The sequence below is a fragment of the Garra rufa genome, chromosome 20, assembly GCF_049309525.1.
Source record: "Garra rufa chromosome 20, GarRuf1.0, whole genome shotgun sequence".
Lineage (NCBI taxonomy): Eukaryota > Metazoa > Chordata > Actinopteri > Cypriniformes > Cyprinidae > Garra > Garra rufa.
Window position 1 is genome coordinate 35,416,661 of NC_133380.1, and position 20,859 is coordinate 35,437,519.

General features: G+C 35.0%; 1 protein-coding gene across 1 annotated transcript in view; it reads left to right on the plus strand.

Annotated features, from left to right (window-relative positions):
* Positions 1–14,442, plus strand: part of efna2b (ephrin-A2b) — a 176,694-nt gene extending 162,252 nt beyond the window's left edge. Inside the window, exons 3-4 of the mRNA XM_073825817.1 lie at positions 4,693–4,758; positions 10,623–14,442. Of these exons, the coding sequence (XP_073681918.1) occupies positions 4,693–4,758; positions 10,623–10,741 (185 nt within the window). The 3' untranslated portion in view covers positions 10,742–14,442. The remainder of the gene's footprint in view (positions 1–4,692; positions 4,759–10,622) is intronic.
* Positions 14,443–20,859: the final 6,417 nt, after the last annotated feature.

Genomic DNA, 20,859 nt, shown 5'->3' on the forward strand with positions numbered 1-20,859 from the left:
CACACGCATGCACGCACGCACGCACGCACACACACACACACACACACACACACACACACACACGCACACGCACACACATGTTGGGTTTACATGTTTTATGGGGACATTCCATAAGCGTAATGGTTTTTATACTGTACAAACCGTACTTTCTATCGCCCTACACCTACCCTACACCTAAACCTAGCCCTCACACGAGATTGTGCACACTTTTACTTCATTAAAAAAAACTCATTGTGCATGATTTATAAGCCTGTTTCCTCATGGGGACCTGAGAAATGTCCCCACAAGGTCAAAATCTACTGGTATTACTATCCTTGTGGGGACATTTGGTCCCCACAACGTGATGAATACCAGGTGCACACATACACACACACACACACACACACACAAACAAACACTTAGTTTGTCAGATCTCTCTGAGATGTCTAGCCCTCTGTTTATACAAACAGAAAATAAGTTATCTCAAAAATCTAAAATATCTTTTGTTTGTTTTGAGTGTTTATTCAGTTAATTTCCTTTTACCTAAAGACATTTTAATGGTGAAATGGGTCATTTTTTAAATGTTCAAATCTTCTTTTATCCCTGTTCAATACACAGAGTGAGCCAAAATAATCTATTTGTTGGTTGATTTCCCTGAAAAGTGTAAACACTGCATCTCTGAGGTCCTTTTAAAAATATTTCTTTGTTTGTTTTCAGAATTCCAACCAGCCCGACAAAGCAAATGATGAACAGAATTTGAGGAAAAATAAACTAAAAACAGCAACATTGTGAACTATTATTGCAATTTAAAATAACTGTTTTCTATTTGAATCAAATCAAATTATGCTTATTTGATGATTAAGAAATATTTCTTATTACTATTAATGTTGAAAACAGTTGTGTGTACATTTTTTCAGGACTTTTTAATCGGTAGAAAGTTCAGAACAGCACACAGCATTTAAACAGAAACATTTAGTAACAAATGTGTTTACTGTCATTTTTGATTTGATTTTAATTTAATATATTTTTTGCTCAACCAATTATATGAGTTTGGGGCAGAGCTAGTTGTTTTTTCTGACCAATGCAAGTCTTTGATAAAATAATAATAGTTTTTCCATTCCAGTTGGTGTCGCTAGTAGCACAGAAGACACTCTTCAGCTTTGATTTTATATTTATATATAATATTTTAGAATTTTGAAGTATATTTCAGTCTTTCTTTCTTTAACTGAGTGATACTGTATAATTACCATATGATGTGCCATTGTATGTACATGATATTTCAAAATAATTTTGTATTAAAAAAAAAGACTAAAAAAAAAAGTACTACTGTTGTACATGTCCAAAGCTACTTTTCATACTTTTTTGTTTACACTCTTTAAAGTGCACTAGTACAAAGGAATTGTCTGAATAACAAATTGATTTCTGTTGCTCTGTTCACAAAAATAAAATGTAACCTTAGATTTTGACATTGTATTTTTTTAACAGCATGAGAACACCATGTGCCAATTTTACGTCTCCACACTTAAGAACACCTGTTAGAGCTGAATTCACCCAAAAGAAGCTTTTTGTGCAGAACACATCAGCTCTCCATTAGCTGAGCCGCTGAGTGATTTGTGGTAATTGCTAAAGGAATTTTTATGTATCTGAAGAGCAGACTGAAAACTGTTTCATGGCAAAAATCGTGATTTGTTTTCCATTTGCGATCTTAAAAAAATTAGCCCAAAATCCATTTGTGCGCTTTTGAAGGAGATGAGGGGAAACGAGCGCCAGAATGAAGTTACACTTTGAATGGAGAACTGACTCAAAGTGCTTTCTGTTAGCCACGTGTAGTGTGTGTGTATGTGTGTGAGGATGAGAGAGAGAGAATGAGTGAGAGACTCACATGGCAGAGTAATGGAAATTTGTTCATTGCTCTCCAGGCAGATGTTGTGTCTGGTTCAGAGAGTACAACAGCTCCTGGTTGCCATGGTGTCAGTAGACATGGCCTTACCAACGAGACTGAACCTCACGTGTTTTTACCGCTGGAGCACCGCATGCCCTTTGTCTTGACTTTTTCTATCTTGCAGTGCTATAGAGCACAACAGTACGCTTTCTGAAATAAACAGTAAAAACTACCAGTGGGGACTAACTGGGTCTTGCAAACCTGAATAAATTAGCAATATAATACGAGTAGCAGCACCAAACTTACATGGCATTTTAACTGTCCCACAAGATAAAAATATCGTCATTATTTAAAAATATTTCTTTGTCCTACATGGACCTGTTGTTATAAAAGCTGCACTCTTATTCGATTTTTGAGCCAAATGTCAAAATTGTCCTATGGTGTGACTGTCTCAAGCATGGTTCAATAAATTGCAACTTTTATAAATTAAAAAAAGTGTAAAAATGTTAATAAATACCTCCTGCATAATTTTTTTTTTTCATCTATATATTTCTGAAAGCATAAGAACTTGATACATTCTGTCTCTCAAAACCATGTCCTCTGGTGTGACACCATATCCTGATTTTAAACCGGCCAATTCCAGAAAAAAAACTTTAATCAGTTGAAGGATTCATGATCATGTTACTAAAGCCCCCTGTGAAGCCCATGACGTGCGCTTGGTAAATTGTTGTCTCGGAATTGTTCAAACATTTAACTTTTTTGAAACCACTACAAAAGCGTTACATTTTGTTGTCCTTTGGTGTGACACCCCTAAATTCTATTTTTTAATTAAAAACTGCATGTTAAACTACACAATCATGGAAAATTATGTAAATGTGTTTTGCTAACCGCTAATGACAGGTTAGCTAGGAACAGTGGTGTAATATAACGAAGTAATAATACTTTGTTACAGTACTTAAGAATTTTTTGGGAGTATCTGTACTTTACTTGAGTTTTTATTTTTTTCAGCCTACTTTTACTTTTACTCCACTACATTTCCTAATTAAAATGTGTACTTTTACTCCAGTACATTTCCTGAAGCATATTCGTTACTTACCGGTACTACAAAAGTCAGAATCTCAGTCAGAATTGCAAGATGTAAACTCGCAACTGTGAGAAATTTTTTTGCAAAACTGTATGAAAAAAAAAAAAAACTCACAAAAGTATTGTGTTCTAACTAGAAAGTGTTTGCTCACAAAAATATTGCCTTTCCCTCTTTCTTTCACCTCTTTATTTCCGTCAAGTTTATAAACTCATAATAAGTCAGAATTGTGAATTTTATCTAATACATATAAAATTCACTATTCTGACTTTTTTTTCTGGCAAATGCGAGTTTGTATCTCACAATTCTGACTACTTTTAAGGAAATTCTGGCTTTTTTTCCCAGAATTGCATGATAAAAAGCTAAATTCTGACTTTTTTCTCCGAATTGGGTGATATAAACTTGGAATTGTGAGAAATAAAGTCAGAATTGCAATACAAACTGATAAATCAGACGTTTTTTTCTCAGAAATGGATGATATAAACTTGCAATACTTAAATACATTTAAGATTAAAAAAATACTTTTTTGTACTTAAGCACAATAAATATCACATACTTTAAGACTTTTACTCAAGTAATATTTTACAGTAAATGGTGACTTTAACTTCTACCAAATTTGTTTTCTGGTAAGATATACTTTTACTTAAGTATGGCTTTCAGGTACTTTATACACCACTGGCTAGGAATAGCAAGGTCATTAATTGACACAAAAAGCTGAAACGTCCTATGGTGTGACAGAATTTTTTTTTTTTTCACATTACAGGACAAAGATCTCACCCCAGAGGACAAGGTATTTTTAAAAAGCATTAAAAATAATTAAATAAGATCTTTTTCAGTGTTCTTAAATGCAATAATGACATTGATTACTATAAGAAAAACTATTTTCTGATGTTTTTGCAAAAAACTTGTAATGTTATAAAGTGTCATGAAAATAAGTATAAAATGTGATACTTTGTTTTTGAAACAAAAAGGATGAGGGAAAGAAAGGAAAATGGAAATATAGATAGAAAATTAACAGGGATCCACCAGAAAGGAGGACATCCTAAGAGAACGATGCAGAAAGTAAATAGAAACAAAATGTTGCCTTAAAAAGAGTAGCCAAATATTTAGAAATACTTTAATAACTACCATTTATGTCCTTTAGTGTGACTTCTATGGTGTGACACACATAAAAGAACCACATATTTGTTTATCTCCAAATATCTTTAAAAAAAACAGTTGAGTTAATTATAATTTCATATTAAATAAATAACACCACATGAGACATTAGAGCCAGCAGTGAATTCCAGAAGATCTGACAGAGGTGAGGCTGCACTCTGCAGGTTCATGAGCAATGGCCACTGATGCCCTGGAGCTCACATCTCTGAAAGCGTCAAAGCAAATGTTCAAACAGTCCTTGTTAATAACCTTTTTAACAAACTGCATATTTGAAGTCTGACCAAGTACATTCTTGCCTTAAGTCTCTTAAAACTACATTCTGTCATACATAAACAGCATTGTTTATAAAATTATGATACAAACAGTGAAGAGGTTGGAGTTCTGATATCACTAGAATATCACACTCCTCTAAGCCAATCAGATTCGAGTACTAGAAAAAAACTGTTGTATAAAACACTAAATTTTGTGTTTCCACAATCAAAGTGGTCAGCGATGTGTTCTGCTCTGTTGGTCAAACTCTTAAGTAAATCATGTCAAATCACATAGATTTGGAATATTAACAGTAATTGTCACTTCCTCTGTGTCTTTACAGCCTCACCACACCCCAACCTCGGTGGGAAGCCGTGTTTGAAACTGAAGGTGTACGTCAAGCCTACGAGTAAGTATATCCCAGAGTCTGCTCTCTGTCCATTTATGTTATTTATGGTGATACTTGCAAATCAGTACCAGGAATCTCACATCCCAGTCCTCGTGTCCAGCTTGATTTAACCCAGCAGGTCAACTCTGGGAATTCTGGGGACACCTGTGATGGGTGAAATGCTTAGCTTTGCGTAATTTATGTTCAGGAACTTCGTTCCCATCGCTCTAGACCTCCACTGATGACTGAGACAGCTTGTTTTATGGGGCCGAAGGTTTTATGGGGCCGATCATTCATGATACCAGAAACGGTGGAGCGATAGTGTTGCCCCTCGGGGGCACTCGCTGTAGGAAGCTATTCATCTCACACAGGCCAGATAACAATCAAAAATGTTGACCTGCAACTAATCAAGCCTAGCAGGTCCGGACGCTAAGAGACCTGCAGGGGTTCCCACACACGAGCCACCGACACCAGGATAGCCTGCAGTTAAACAGAGAGGCCTTGGTTTGTTTAACCCTCGTCACAGGTAGACATGCCATCTATGGGCTACACCGCTTAAATCATGCTCGCTCATGACTGCGACGTGTCAGACATGTTCAGAAAATATGTTCACTAAGCTAGGCTGTAATTTACAACTTTTGCGTTCTCATCTAGACCTGCTCAGCATCAAGAAGGACCTGGTAAAACATAGGTATGGTGCAAGAGTTGGCGGCATTAATAAATGCTCTCATGGCATTTTTAATACACTTGTTTAGATGAAAAATGCTTGGTATTTTTTAAAAGGTTCAGGAGGGAGGTTTCCCCAGTTTGAGAATTAAGAGGCAGTAATTATGCATTGTTTGACATTTCCTGATATCATGAAGAAAAAATGGTTACACTTTATTTCAAAAAAAGTCCACTCTAGGCATACTTCCAACTTCATACTTCATGCTTCTTCATAGTCGTAGTCTTTTAAATTGGCCTTAGTCTTAGTCTTGTGTTAAATGTCATTTTTAGTTACTATCATATTTAGTCAACCTTGTCCTGTTTTTGTTTAGTTAAGTTTATTTGACTAAATGTCTGAGCACTTTAGTTTTAGTAAATGAAATCTTTTTATTATGCTATATAATGTTAAACTGATAAAAAAATATTTTTGATCAAAATTATAATCACAATAATTGTTGTCATTTGAGAATGACAACATTTCATTTATTGCACTTTCACCAATAAGCACAAATCAGTAGAATGTGGATTAAAGCTGCCATCACGTGCTATCAGAAAATGTCCTATTTCCTATTTATGGGAGCTTTTCGTATTCAAGTGCTTTAACATCGGAAAGAATAAAATGTAGCATCCCATTGGTTGACAGTCATAAAAAAATTCACGGTTCTACACATGCAGTTTGCTGACAATTCTGGAATTTCGGTCAAATACATGCTTATTTCACTGTTCATAAACATACAATATGCTTTGAATGATAATTTATATCTAGCCTATAAATACACTACTTTAGCAACAAGTCAAAGGGATGTAGTTGTTGTGAGAACAGCATTGACAGCAGCAATGGTTGTCCTCTCCACCATGTTCAAAGTTTATGACCTGCCCAACTCGGAAACTTGTATCAAAATTATTTCCAAATTTCCCATTAGTAAATATGACTTGAGAGGATGTTAATGTCCAATTTCTGATTAGGAAACTCGTATTTACAATAATCCTGACAGCATGTGAAGGCAGCATTATACACATGATTTATTTTGCCTCATCTAGTGTTCTGATTTATTATAGGCTATAAATTGCGATAATGTTTCTCTGTTACAACAACAGAGGTTTAGTTAGTTATTGAGTTATTCAGCAACCATAGGCGCAAACAAAATAGTCAAGATCTCATGGCAGAACACATGCTGGCTGAATGACATTCATTTGAGCTGAACATCTCACATGGAGATTGCTAAACTTCAGCTTACTTGTTTGTCTGTATTGTCATATCATCATCAGCACTTCCGCTTTGAATTGGCCAGATTGCAAATATAAAGCAAAACACCAGGAAGAAATGTATCCTTTTAACAAAGAAGCCCTGATTTGGGGATTTGAACACATGAAAGCTTGCGTAGTAGAGGTATGTACAGCAGTATTTAATAATATTTGGTCTCCTTTTTTTCAATGAAAATACAAAGAGATTTAGGTATAGTTTTTATTTTTTTAAACATTTTTTATGGCAATAATATTGCATGTTGATAGAATCAAAGTTATCAATATTGACCTTATTGTAGTCTCGTCATCATCTCGGTTTAGTTGTGGGAAAAAAAAGCTTGTCAACGAACATTTTTCATCATTGTTTTTGTTAATGAAATTAAACACACAGTCCAATTAAAGTATTAGTAGAATATTAGTAGACTGTTAGATTAGGGTTAGTACAATAAGTTGACATGTACTTGCAAAGTTACTTATAGTCAGTAGAATGTGTGTTGGAGGACTGTCAAAATAACGTGTCTGCAGATATAAAGCAGACAGTCTACTAATACTCTAATGACTGCTAGTCAAAAGTTACTTACAGTCAGCAGAATGTCTAAACTGGACTATCGTAAATATTGTAAGTAAATAGATAGTTTGGCATATTATTTTATTATTACTTAGACAAATATTCTAACCAAACTGCTTAGTAGCATTTGAACAACTTTTATCCACCAAATCATGTCAACCAAGTGTTGCGCAACCAACATGTAGGAAAAAAAAAAAAAAAAATCAAACAGGAAATGATGTCATAGATTGGACCCCTCCAGACCCTCATGACTGTGTGTCAATGTAAATAAATTTCCAAAAACATAAGATAAACGGATCTTTTCATGAAAAAGCACAGTTAGTTCAGGTTGTAAAATGTGGTTAGACTCGCCAAAAACTTTATGATATTAATTCATTCATTAATAATTTTTAATATTTGTAAAATATATTGTTTACATGCAGAAATATATTTTAAAAACGTTCAATAAATAAACATTGAGATTTGTACATTGATATAGGTTGTAAAGGAAAATGTTACAATGTTGTATTTGGTTAAAACACATGATATTTTTAGAGTCAATAAAAGGATAGTTCACTCAAAGATAAAAAAAAAATGTGTCATCATTTACTTACCCTCATGTTGTTCTAAACCTGTTTCAGATTCTGCTGAACAATAAGACATTTTGAAGAATGTCTGGAACCAAACAGTGTATGGACTTCCATATTATGTTTTCCATTGTATGGAAGTCAGTGGGGACAAGAAACTGTTTGATTACCCACAATTTTCAACAAAAGTAAGGAAGTCATACAGGTCTGAAACAACATGAGATTCTAAACTTTTTCGTAACCATAAGAAATCAGCATAAATGCAAAGAGTATAATTCTAATAACATAATGTGGAATCTAAAAAAGTGCAGTTTGAGGTTCTTTAATGTTTATGAAATCATTAAGGAAAGTGAATCTGAATCACTCATTAAATCCCTTTTCCAGAGTCATCATTTAGGGGTCGTGTACGTTTGGAGGAGAAGCCTCAGCTCATATGACAGCCCATTAGCGTGATGTAATTGTTAGCAAACAGAAGTGTTCCAGAGAGCAGTTCAGACAATCACATGCAAATTGAAATAACGATTCACCTCTCACTCTATCATTTATCTGTTTACAAGAGCACTCGTGACTCCATCCAGCTTCTCGGAGATAATGTACACTGCCTTTCACAGCGATTAGATCTCATGAGAGCGTGAGAGTCAAAACCTGACTGAAGTTTACTTGATTGTTCGAATTGGAATTCATAGTTCTCAACCTTTGTCCACCACTGGGCTTCAGAGGTGTAGAAAGTTGTTGTGAAGGCCTGAATATTGTTTCATTAGGGTGTGGGCTTTGGGGTGTTTTCATGAAATATTTATATATGTGCATATCCAGGATGGAGAGTAACGAAAAGAACAACAGATGCCTGTCAGTGAAAAGCTTTATCATTCGCCGTGACCCCTCCATGTCTTTGTTTATTTTCCTGCTTTGTGACGGGGTGGAATCCTAGTCTTGTTGTGGACACAAGGGTTAATCTAAACCCCAGACTCCATTTTAATGTCTTTGGGGATCAAGAGAAGGGAATTGTTGGACCTGAGACAAAAGCCAATGAAAGGCAGGCTGGGAAAAGCTACAAGGATGGGCCAGGGGCTAAAAGAGGCGGCGATTAGAGAGTAAAGAATACAGAGCCTTTACACAGATGCTTCATCACATTTTACATATAAACGAGATAAAGATGTCGAAATCTGAGAAAAATATATTTACATTAAAAAGTCTATAAATCACTTAACAGACCCCATCAGGGCTCTGCATTTGCAACTGAAAACTATTGCGTGCGACTGAAAAAATATTTAAGAACACCAGTGCGACTGATCCTTCAAAGGTTTCTACATGCTTTTGCAACATTGAGTAATGTACCACGGACATATCTGACGAATCCTTTCATAACAGATGTAGAGAGAGTTTAAATAAGAGATTCATTGTGCAGTGTAAAGAGCTTTGCTGATTATAATGGAACTTTGTGAGATCGCGATAAACTAAGATGAGTGACAAATTTTAATGATTTTTAAGGGAGTTTATAAATGGGATATTGATTTAATACAACAGTTCAATAAACAAGAAGTTAATATTAAGTGACTTACATTGTCTGACTATAACACTATTGCATAATTTTGCTCGATTTCGTCATCAAAAATGGTCTAAAACAAGTCACAAGCCGCCGCGCATCTTCATTTAAACACATCAGTGTTTTGTTTATAAATGAACATGCGTTTTTAAATAAATCTAGTGAGTCAATTAATCAAGTACCCATTCATAAAGACAGTCACTTGCTTTATTCCTGAATGAATCCGCCATTCGAACTAATCAAAGGAATGAATGATTCAGTAATTAAATCTGTGACTTGATGCCGAATTGGGCAACTTTCATACTGTTGCCGCGGGTTGTTTTTCATGTCCGTGAGTTAAAGGAATGCTAGTTACATAATGTTTAGCCACTGGAATGCTAATTTTATTGGGTTTTGGGTGGTGAAAACCTGGCAACCCTGGGTGTGAGGTAATTGAGAATGAATGGGGGAAAGTCGCATGAGAGGAGGCAATGCCTCCATTGCGATATGATTGGATATGACTGGTTAATATTTGGCTGTGATTGGTTCATGCGATAAATCATAAATTGCATGAACAATATTTTAAATTGTGATACAATATTTAAAATTGTTCTCTGATATCTACATAGAAGGTATGTCTTAGTTAAGGGCTACAATTCTCTAGAAACTGTTTTACAAGTCCATTTACAACCCAACAATTTGTCCCTAGAATGAAATGGTCTGTTATTACCTTATTTGGAATGTTCATAAATAATAATGATGTGCTCTGCTCTGATTGGCTGTTTCACAGAGCGGCTCATTTCAGTAGCTCACACAGCAGGAAGGAAACACAGGGTGGAAAATACATATTTAATCACAGAGCCTGACCGCTATTAATATGCAGGGCATTGAAACTGCCGTTTTGAATGCACAATCACTTTTTACTTTCACTTTCTCTCCTTACTCTGTTTATGTGGTAAGTGAAATGAGAGGAGGCAATGCCTCCAACACGATAAGATTGGATATGACTGGTTAATCTTTGGCTGTGATTGGTTAATGCGATAACTCCTGCCTCGTGTTCATGCACATTCAGAGTTAATAGGAAGACTAATTAAAAAAGAAAGTAAACAACTCATATACTTAGATATAACCACTTTGTTACATCAAAATAAGACTTAAAATGGCCTGAAACCATGATCTGTGGGAGTTTTTCAATGAGTATTCAGCGTGGTGAAATTTAAAGACAAAAAATATGGATTATGATTACTAATGTGCAACCGTTTCTTTCTTTTTTTGCCAGATGACTCTCTGTACGAGTCTCCAGAGCCGTTCCTGACAGATGACTCCAGCGGTGGTTGGGCATTAACGCCCAGTCTGTGGCTCATGCTTCCGTTGCTTCTGCTCCTGTGCCCCTCATAGCATTATAACCCTCTGAGCCTGGCCACGCCCACCCAACATGCCCCGCCCCATCATACATCATGATGACACACCCCGCCCCTTCAGTTCTGGAGTCCAGCCAACAGACATTGCTCCTCACCTGCTCCTTGCACTGTTGATATGGATTTTTACCCAGCCTGCAACCCTACAGGACATCTGCTAACCAGCCCTAATTTGCAATGACAATTAAGCCCCGCCCAAATGCCCAAATTTGGGCATTCCTGCATTGGCGACTGACAAAAAAGACATGTGAATTGGCCAGCTTTTTTTGAGAGCGCTCTATTTTCTGCCAACATCCCATCATCATCTGCGTGTCAGGAGACCGATTCAACCGACTGCCATCTGAATCGCTCTGTTTGTCTGCGTTAACCACCTACCTGAGCCTTCACTGTCATCTGAGCTTTTGTGAGCGCGTGTGCGAGTGTCTATGCTCGTGTTTGCGTGTGTGTTTGTGCTATGCCGACGTTCGCATACGAACAGATGTACAGAGCAGTCACAGTCCCTTACAAAATTACTAGAAAAAATGTGTTCCATTACTCATTGAGAGAAGAAAACAATTCTATTCGTGAATCTGCCAAAGACACTACTTAAACTTTTTTAATAAGGGGAGTGGGAGAAATACTGGCTTTGGTAAGAGATTACCTTCAACCATGGAACATTTCAGGCTTTTAGAGTCATGGGAGGGGAGTCACAGACGACAGTGTAGATTTTTCTATTATGATCTTTTTTTGTCATACAAAAAAAAAAAAAGAATGTTGCGTAGATTTAAAAAAAAAAATCACATAGTTAAAAATGGCCTTTTTTTCACTGGTGCTCAAGCTGAAATGAGTTTGTCTGTCTTGAACTGCAAAAAAAAATAATTTTCTTAGTTGGTATTTTTGACTTGTTTTCTAGTATAATAAGTTACATTTACTTGAAAAACAACAGTTGTGTAAGATTTATTATTTTTAAATAATCTTACATTGAGTGACATTTTATTTACCCTATTAGAAAATGATGGAGCCCCTAAAGTGACATTTGCAGGAAAAAAAAAGAAGAAGATAAATCTGTGTGCACAATTTGTTTGATAATGAAACATTTTCTCATTTGTTTACACAACATAAAGGCAATTTTTCTCATTCACACGTCGAGAACAGAAAACGTTTGTTTTTGTGCATAAGTTTTCCATACACGTATGCACAAAAGTGTGTAAACGTTTTTAGTGCATACATATGGATGTTGTTGATGCAAGTTTCTTGTGCAAACTTGAAATTTTTGCCAACTTGCAAACAAATAAACAACAACACTGTGAATTAGATTTATTCTAAGTTTTTTTTGTACACATGTATCAATGAAAAATAATAGTATAGGATTTAGTTTGAAACAAACTGCTAGTACATTTCACAAAGTTACACAGAAACGTCAAGCAACACAAATTAAGACTAAAATAGTATTTTCTTGTAAAAGATATTCCAAAACACATACTCCAATGCTCTTTGTTGTTTTTTTGTTTGTTTGTTTGTTTGTATTTTAGGGCACTTTAGGGGCTCCATATTATAGAAGCCTGATTCTGCCACTGAATAAAAAATGTAAAAATGTAAGTGCAACTTTTTATCTTACAATTCTGCCTTTTTTCAGAATTGCATGATGCAAACTGGCAATTCTTACTTTTTTCTCAGAATTGTGAGCTACAAACTCGCAATTGTGAGTTATAAAGTCTTTTTTGTTTACTGTATCTTGAAATTTTAACTTAATAACACAATTGCGAGTTATTAAGTCAGAATTGTGAGATATAAACTTGCAATTCTGAGAACAAATTAGGCTTTCCCTTTATAACTCACAATTTTGAGTTTATATCTCATAATTCTAAGAAGAAATAGTCAGAATTGCAAGAAAAAAATCTGAATTGTGAAATACAAGCTCACATTTGCAAGAAAAAAGTTGGAATTGCGAGATATCTTGTAATTGTGGGTTACAAGATATCAATTCTGAAAAAAAGTCTGAATTACAAGAAAAAACATCGGAATTGTGAAATACAAATTGAAATATGGTAAAAAAAAATCAGAATTGCATGAAGAAAAAGTAGGATTTGTGACTTATCTCTTAATTGTGAGTGTGTAGCACAATTCTGAGAAAAAAAGTTGGAATTGTAAGACATAAACTCAGAAATGCGAGACAAAAAGTCAGAATTGTAGAATACAAACTACAAAGGTGGAATTTATACCACAATTCTGAGAAAAGAATTGGAAGAAAAACAATCAGAATTGCAAATTACAAACTCGCATTTGCGAGAAAAAAGGTTGGAATTGCGTGTTATCTCACAATTGTGAGTTTATATCACAATTCTGAGATTTGCAAAAAGTAAACAAAAAAAACAAAAAAAAATCTAAATTGTGTGAAAAAAATCTTGCAATACTGTTTTTATTTTTCTATTCAGTGGTGGAAATGGACTTCCATACCATAGCAAATAATTATCTTTTTTTGTTCTTTTTTTAAGCATAAATCTAACATTTTGTGAGGTTTAATTTAAGAAAATAGTATTTTCCAAAAATTAATAAATGAATTAATTATTTCAAGAAATATTAATTACAAAAAAAAAAAAAATGTGCAAGACTGATAGTGACAATTGATAATGTTATATTGGAAAATTGCGGTCTTAATATCTTACACAAACCTACACAAGACAAAAATACAGATTAAGAGAATGTATTTCTGCAGTGTATAGTGTGCCAAGTGGAAGAGCGGTGTCAGTGTCGAAGTGTTTGTTGTCAGGTCAGCTTTCTAACTTTCGTCTCAGCCTGTGTCGCTCTCTTGTTCTCTTTGTATCTGCCTCTCTCGTTCTCTCTCTTTCTCTTTCTCTCTCTCTCGCTGTCATTTTTGAATGTGGTCTGTTCTATGTGCCGCCCCGTCACGCATAGATCTCCCACACTTGCACTTGCTCCCTTTATCCGTGCCGAGGAGGACCGCTGAATGAGAGGCCTCAGGACCCTGAGCGCCCGGTCACTGTGACATCGCTGTGACATCACAGGCTTTGGCGTAAAGACTGACGGACCGAGGCCTTGCACTGCAAATAGAAACGCTACATGAGACTCCATACGAGGGATTCAAAATCCACATAGCACTTCTGCTTTTGAGACAATTTCATGAAAACAAAATAAAATAAAAAGAACAGAAAGGAGAAACTATAAAGATGTGGGAATATTTGTGCGTTGGAATTGTTTTGTGACTGTAAAAAAAATATATGTCATGAAGATTTCGAGGCAAGCCGGCATGGATCGTCTAAGAGAACGAACAACGTTTTTTAAATGTTTGTTGGAACTTTTATATTTTACTTATTCCTGTGTTATTTTTAACTTTTCAAAAGAGCAGCAGAAATTATTCATATGTGATATGAAATTATAATGTAGACCCTTGAATTATTAGAGCAACGATGGTACCAGTTCTGCAGTTACATGAGTCTAGACGAGTCAGATGTTGCTGTTGTTGTTGTTGTTGTTTCCTGCTTGTATCACGATGCATTCTGGTACATGTAGTCCTGAAATGTTCTTTTTTTTTTTCTCCAAGTGTTACTATGAGATTATTTTTATTTGTTAATCATGTGGATAAAACATATTTTGAGTTCCTATAAAATGTTCAAATGCTCTGGCAAAGGACAACTACAAGAAAAAAGGAAAAAACTGAAATAAAGCTTTTTGTTTAAAATACACTCTTTTTTTAATGACCAGGAAATGTCCAGCTTAAACTGTGTGGAATGATTTTACATTTTTTTTTCCCAGAAATTTCGTATGTATACAAAACCTAAGTTCTAGAATATTTGTGCTCTCCCCAAATTTGTCACTACCGAAACATAGTAATATATCATTTAATAAGAAGGGTATTTCTAGTTACATTGACCTATTAAGATTTTGCTTTAATCTTCCTTGTAAATATACACCTGTCAAGTTTGAGATTTTGGGCTTTTTGGTGTTTCATAAAGTGTTTTTTCAGACTAGTGGAAAGAAAACACCCAAAAGACACTGTTAAGTGTTTCTTTTGTAGCACTTTATCTATTTGTGTCAATAGATTTCAATTACAATACATATTTTTAAAGGCCGTTTTCTCAAAATGAGAAGCCATAAATCTCCACTTCAGTAGCACTTACACACACCAAACTTTAAATTTTTAATCCTGTTTATATCCTGAAGGTTATTACAGAGGGATTTGTTCATATATAATTTGCTTGATTTTATACAACATTTTATTCCCCCAAAAATGGTATAAAAAAAAAAAAAATACATGGTTATCTGTCTGTTCTAAGTTTGTTTCTGAATTGTGGAGTGACAAAATGAGATACCCAAAATCCCCTCTGTAAAAAGTTTTGACTCTAATATGCCAAATAATGACATCAAATGTTTTTAGAGGCAAATCAATAATAATTACAATTTGAACAATATTTCAAGTGTGATTTATGAGATTTGTTGTATTTTGAAACCAGTTTTTCTTTGTAAAAGGCAAAAAGTTGATCATACTGATTTCAATCTTAAGGATTCATTAGTTTGAATATACATTGAGCCAAACACTATCATTAGTTAATTTACTTTATTTTTGACCAAACATCCCATTTTGCATAACTTTACTAAAATTGTGTTTATTTCCTCCAAATAAAGGATTATGTGTTCCCTTTTGTCACTATCAAAACAATGATGACATGTTTTGGTTGTGACTGTTACGGTAGTAACAATTTTATGGGCTACAATTTTTCAAATTAAAGGTGCTTTAAAAGGTTCTTCACAGCGATGCCATATAAGAACCATTCAGTCCAGGGTTATTTAAAAAACATTTCTTTCTTACCTTTTTATAATCTGAAGAACCTTCTTTTGCCACAAAGAACCTTTTGTGAAACAGAAGAGTTCTTCAGATGTCAAAGGTTCTTTATGAAACCATTTAGACAAAAAAAGTTATTTTATGGCATTTGGAAAAGCTACCAAAAAAGTGTGTTGAATTATAGAAAAATTATGTTCGGTAGTGACATTCTTTAAAGTTACACTGATTTTTCAGACTTTTGAACACATTTAACTCAAAATGATGGGGCCTATCTACTCACGCTATGAGAGAGAGAGAGAGGGATGAATATTCCCTGATCATAAATCTTGAAATATTATTGTGGGTTTTAATACTTTTTAATGTGTTGTTTTGGTTGTGGGACTGCAGTTTGCACCAATTCTGTAGAATGGCCCATACCTGTCTGACTGTTACCGCTTTGCTTATTTAAACAGGGAATGATCTCAACTAACGGCAGTCAAGAATGGAGTGCCACAAGGATCTGTCTAAGGCCCTCTGCTATTTTCAATGTACGAGTTGGTAATATTGTTAGAAAACATGGCAATAGTTTCTATTGTTATGCTGATGATACTCAAATATATATTTCAACAAAATCAGATGAAATTTCGAAATTATCTAAGATAACAGAGTTTGTCTAAATTCAGGTAAGACAGAGATTTGTTTTATAAAAAGCACTATACATATAAACAGGCTATACATCATGTTGAGATCCAAAGAAATTCAGGAACAAATGAGAAAGAAAGTAATTGAGATCTATCAGTCTGGAAAATGTTATAAAGCCATTTCTAAAGCTTTGGGACTCCAGCGAACCACAGTGAGAGCCATTATCCACAAATGGCGAAAACATGGAATAGTGGTGAACCTTCCCAGGAGTGGCCGGCCGACCAAAATTACCCTAAGAGCGCAGCCAAGACTCAACCCACAACAACATCTGAACTGCAGGCCTCTCTTGCATCAGTTAAGGTCAGTGTTCATGACTCCACCATAAGAAAGAGACTGGGTAAAAATGGCCTGCATGGCAGAGTTCCAAGATGAAAACCGCTGCTGAGCCAAAAGAACATAAAGGCTCATCACAGTTTTGCCAGAACACATCTTGATGATCCCCAAGACTTTTGGAAAATACTCTGTGGACTGATAAGACAAAAGTTGAACTTTTTGGAAGGTGTATACAGCATTTCAGAAAAAGAACATCATACCAAAAGAATAATATGGTGGTGGTAGTGTGATGGTCTGGGGCTGTTTTGCTGCTTCTGGACCTGGAAGACTTGCTGTGATAAATGGAACCATGAATTCTGCTGTCTACCAAAAAATTCTGAAGGACAATGTCCAGCCATCTGTTTGTGACCTCAAGCTGAAGCAAACTTGGGTTTTGCAGCAGGACAATGATCCAAAACACACCAGCAAATCCACCTCTGAATGGCTGAAGAAAAACAAAATGAAGACTTTGGAGTGGCCTAGTCAAAGTCCTGACCTGAATCCTATTGAGATGCTGTGGCATGACCTTAAAAAGGCGGTTCAAGCTCGAAAACCCTCCAATGTGGCTGAATTACAACAATTCTGCCAAGATGAGTGGGCCAAAATTCCTGCACAGCGCTGTAACAGACTCATTGCAAGTTATCGCAAACGCTTGATTGCAGTTGTTGCTGCTAAGGGTGGCCCAACCAGTTATTAATTTTAGGGGGCAAACACTTTTTCACACAGGGCCATGTGGATTTTGTTTTCCCTTCATAATAAAAAAAAAACTTCATTAAAAAACTGCATGTTTTGTTTACTTGTGGTATATTTGATTAATATTTAAATTTGTTTGATGATCTGAAACATTAAAGTGTGACAAACATGCAAAACAATAAAAAATCAGGAAGGGGGCCAACACTTTTTCACACCACTGTATATATATATATACACTTCCAGTCAAAAAATTGGACACACTTCCCCATTAAAGAGAATGGGGAAGTGTGCCCAAACTTTTGACTGGAAGTGTAGTCAACATTTGAAGTGGATCGAAACCCTTAAGTTGTCCTAAAACCAAAATAATAAAACAAAACAACCTCAATGAACTGTTTTGATCCACTTTAAATGTATAAATATTTTGTTCACTTTAGTTTAGAAAATGGTAATAAAGTATGACAAGAACTCAGAATTCATCTTGAGAATCACAAATAAATTGCAGTCAAACCAAAGTTTATTGAGTCACCTTCAAAATGTCTTGTATTATCACAGTTTATTCGCTATAGTTTAGAAAATGGTAATACAATATGACAAGAACTCAAGAGTTAAATTCAAAACAAATTCATTTTGATAATGTCAGATAACTTTGATAAAAAGGTATGTAACAAAAAAATGTTCAAATGTTCAAATGTTGGTCACTTTCACAGATGTCCACTGTATGAAGAATTTTTGGGTACCATATGTCACAGTTTACTTTATTGTGCTTTCCTCACTTACATAAATGAACTATAGTGTCCTGCACCCACTAGTAAAAAAATATCAAAAATTAGATCTGGTGTCAAAATAATTTTTGGTTTGACTGAATATATATATATATATATATATATATATATATATATATATTAATAAAATATATATATATATATATATATATATATATATATATAGGGACTAATCTGTTTGAGCATTTGATCAACATTTTTTTTTTTTTTTTACAATAGACATTTTTAATCAGAGTTACTTGTATTTTAATGAAAGCAAAGAATCTCTGACCAGGCCAAATGAGCTCCAGAGATGTCTTCAAAGATAAGTTAACATATCAATCACACAGAAACCAGACAACATGAAAGCTCTTCCTTCGGTTTTTATGTTTCTAACTTCTAAAAAAAAAAATGAAAGATTATCCGCCAATTTAGCCGTGTCATTCAATAACTTAATCCCTGCTGGCCTTGTGACCCTCCAGGACTCTGAAAACTTCCTTTCACACTGACAACACATTTCCTATGTCTAAATGTCTCTTTCTCTTCCTCTATTTGTCTCTCTCTGACACACACGGACACCTCGCGCCCAAAGGCTCTACTATTTGGAAAGGGACGGCAGTAAATGCATCTGAACGGCTGTAGTTTGCAGTAATGTTTGTGAGAGGGTCAGAAAATGGAGGCTGATAGGACTGAGTGCTGAGCTTGGTCTCATGCAGCGATGGAAAGCACCGTGCCAGGGGAGTCTTACTGAGGAGAGATGGGGGTAATTGTGCACAGATTTGGACAATTTTCCCCCAATTTGGTATTATCTGTTTCCTACCAGACCCCTGAAACAGGAAATGATGGAAGATTCGAGAAAATACCCCTTTCCATGACACCAGGGCCTTCTTGAAATTACAAATCTTGAATATCGTCCATAATGCATCACACTGAGTCATATGAAGTATTTATGCATTAATAAATATGGCATGTATGAAAGGCTTATAATGCACCATATGGAAAACATTTAGTGTCAGTCAAATGTCAATAACATTGCGTAGAACCGCTTGACTGTTACATTTGTATAATATGAAAAGAAAAACTCAGCTCCTATTGCTGGAACAAGCAGTTTGTTTATTTTGTTTATTCGTGTGGAACCAACTTTACACACTCTTTCAAACAAACATTGTATCTACACAGAAAAGGAAATAATTTTACATTTCGCACCACAGGCACGGAAGTTCATTAAAAAAATTGTTTATTTAATTAAATTATCTGCTTCATTTGCAAGGGGTCAAAGGTTAAACTGGCGCGAGACTGTGAAATTTGAAACAGCATACTTCCCAGCATTGCATGTGTGTGTGTGTGTGTGTGTGTGTGTGTGTGTGTGTATTTGTATGAGTATATATATGTATATACACACAAGCACACAGTATGTGAATGTTTTCTATGCGTGGAATATCCAGATGAATTCACATTTGTACAAAAAATGAGCAGTAAACAACTAGAGAGCACTCTGTGGAATATTGTATCCCACGTTGCAGTGCACTCCACATGACCTTACAGTTAATGACAAGTTTGTCTTTTTGTTTTATCAAACTGCAAAGATTGTTTTGTTATTTACAAGATGGTAACTACAGTGAATTAAAAACGCCTACATGATCTCATTAGTATTCATAGGTTTTTATACATAAAGCATGGCTCTTACACATGATTTTTTCATTTTTTTTTTCACAGGTGTGCTATTTCAATGTTATCTTTTTTACATGTGAATAGACTTATTGATGAACATGTTTAGAATCCTTCAAAGTTCATAAAAGGTTGAGACCATGCAATTTATAGGTAGATTTTTATTTTATTATATTTAAGGAGATAAATGTAAACATTTTACCATTCATTTTACATATTCTAATTTATTGTGATATTATAGTAGTTCCAAATATGTGCTGTGTGATTCCTTAAAGGTGCCATAGAGTGGAAAACTGTATTTACCTTGGCATAGTTTAATAACAGTTGTGTACATGGACATGACATACCATGAGTCTCAAACACCATCGTTTCCTCCTTCTTATATAAATATGGTGTTTGCAAAAGACTACTGAAAAATAGGCTAATCCTAACATAACAGTGACTATTACGTAATACACCGCGTTCCAAATTATTATGCAAATGATATCTTTCTCTGGTTTTCATAATTAGTCAATGCAAATGACAGTCAGTATAATTTTTAAGTCATCAACCATTAGGGTATAATTTGAATTTTATTGAACAAACCTCCTAATGATAACAGTATTTATTTCAAAAATAAAAAACTGAAAATGCACTGTTCCACATTATTATGCACAACAGAGTTAAAACATTGTATAGGTTGTAAAGAACTGAAAATGGGCATTTGCTGAATTTGCAGCATTAGGTGGTCATATTTACTGAAATCAAAAGCTATTTCAATCAAAAACATCCTAACTGGGCAAGTTACATCTTACCATAGGACCCCTTCTTTGATATCGCTATCACAATTCTTGCATCCATTGAATTTGTGAGTTTTTGGAGAGTTTCTGATTGAATTTGTTTGCAGGATGCCAGAATAGCCTCCCAGAGCTGCTGTTTTGATGTGAACTGCCTCCCACCCTCATAGATCTTTTGCTTGAGGATGCCCCAAAGGTTCTCAATCTGGTTGAGGTCAGGGGAGGATGGTGGCCACACCATGAGTTTCTCATCGTTTATGCAGATAGCAGCCAATGACACAGAGGTATTATTTGCAGCATGAGATGGTGCATTGTCATGCATGAAGATGATTTTGCTACGGAAGGCACAGTTCTTCTTTTTGTACCATGAAAGAAAGTGGTCAGTCAAAAACTCTACATACTTTGCCGAGGTCATTTTCATACCTTT